The 1,100-nt window shown below is 35.5% G+C and overlaps 1 protein-coding gene across 2 annotated transcripts in view; it reads right to left on the reverse strand.

The window, feature by feature from the left end:
- Nucleotides 1-1,100, reverse strand: part of LOC106878844 (SMC5-SMC6 complex localization factor protein 1) — a 76,914-nt gene that overhangs the window by 21,318 nt on the left and 54,496 nt on the right. For both annotated transcript variants that reach the window (XM_014928186.2, XM_014928185.2), the window contains exon 13: nucleotides 566-726. In XM_014928186.2, the coding sequence (XP_014783672.1) occupies nucleotides 566-726 (161 nt within the window). The remainder of the gene's footprint in view (nucleotides 1-565; nucleotides 727-1,100) is intronic.

Below are 1,100 nucleotides of genomic sequence, written 5' to 3' on the forward strand. Positions count from 1 at the left end.
GCGTTGTATAACAAAACAGAAAATTGGAAATTTTTTGTTATTATTTATTCACCATTACACTTGTTTCATTTCTTAACAGGAAATACAAAGATTTACATTTTAGATGGACAGGTAAGGAATTTCCTATGGAGAAATTCATCAGGCAGAGAAAAAAATTTAATAATTTTTTTATAATGAAATTCTTCTCTGTGTCTGAATAATTTATATTCAGAAATCTCTCAAATGTCTATCTAACATGTAAAATTTTGTGATTCCTATTAGCAAATGAAACACATGTAATGGAGAATAAATAATACCAAAAATTTCCCAATTTCCTGTGTTGTTGTTCTTGGTGCTGCTGTTGTGTATGAGTGTGAGTGTGTGTGCATGCAACAGAATTATCAATGACCAAATTTCACTAAAAGTACAGTGAACGATCTGATGCTATAGCTCTATATCATGGGATTGAAACGAAAAATATTTGACTGTAAAGCAAACTTCTTCAACCACACAAGACAAACCTGCACCCATTACACGATTACGTTCCCCTTCTCTAACTGAATCAACATGAAAAGCGTGTACTTACGAGGTTGGTGAGGTTTATGATATCACTGCCATCTGTGTTTGGTATGTCATTGATATCATGGAAGGATTTCGTGAGGATATAAGATATGGAGAGTGCTAGCCAAGGTAGCCTGATAGCATTTAATACCTGGTCAAACTTGCTGAGATCATCCTGACAACCATCTGCAAAAATTACAATTCACAAACTGAATTTCAACTGCATCATGGTAAAGAATGACAGCTGCTTAAAATACACACACACTTTATACATCCTGGTAAATCGATTTATGGTCAATTTTATATAGATACATACATTATGGCGAAAATAAAAGGGTAAAGACCACCTTAGGTCATGAATGACCATGGGATTTCACCTAGAATGGTCCCCTCAGAGGCACAAATCTGAGCAAGGTTGTTTGTGAGAGACAGCTGAGTGAACTGGAGCAATGTGGAATAAAGTGCCTTGCTCAAGAACACAACACAGTCCAGTCCAGGAATTGAACTGACAACTTCACATACATACATACATATATTTGTGTGTGTGTGTGTGTGTGTGT

This window comes from Octopus bimaculoides, chromosome 25 (assembly GCF_001194135.2).
Source record: "Octopus bimaculoides isolate UCB-OBI-ISO-001 chromosome 25, ASM119413v2, whole genome shotgun sequence".
NCBI classification, from domain to species: domain Eukaryota; kingdom Metazoa; phylum Mollusca; class Cephalopoda; order Octopoda; family Octopodidae; genus Octopus; species Octopus bimaculoides.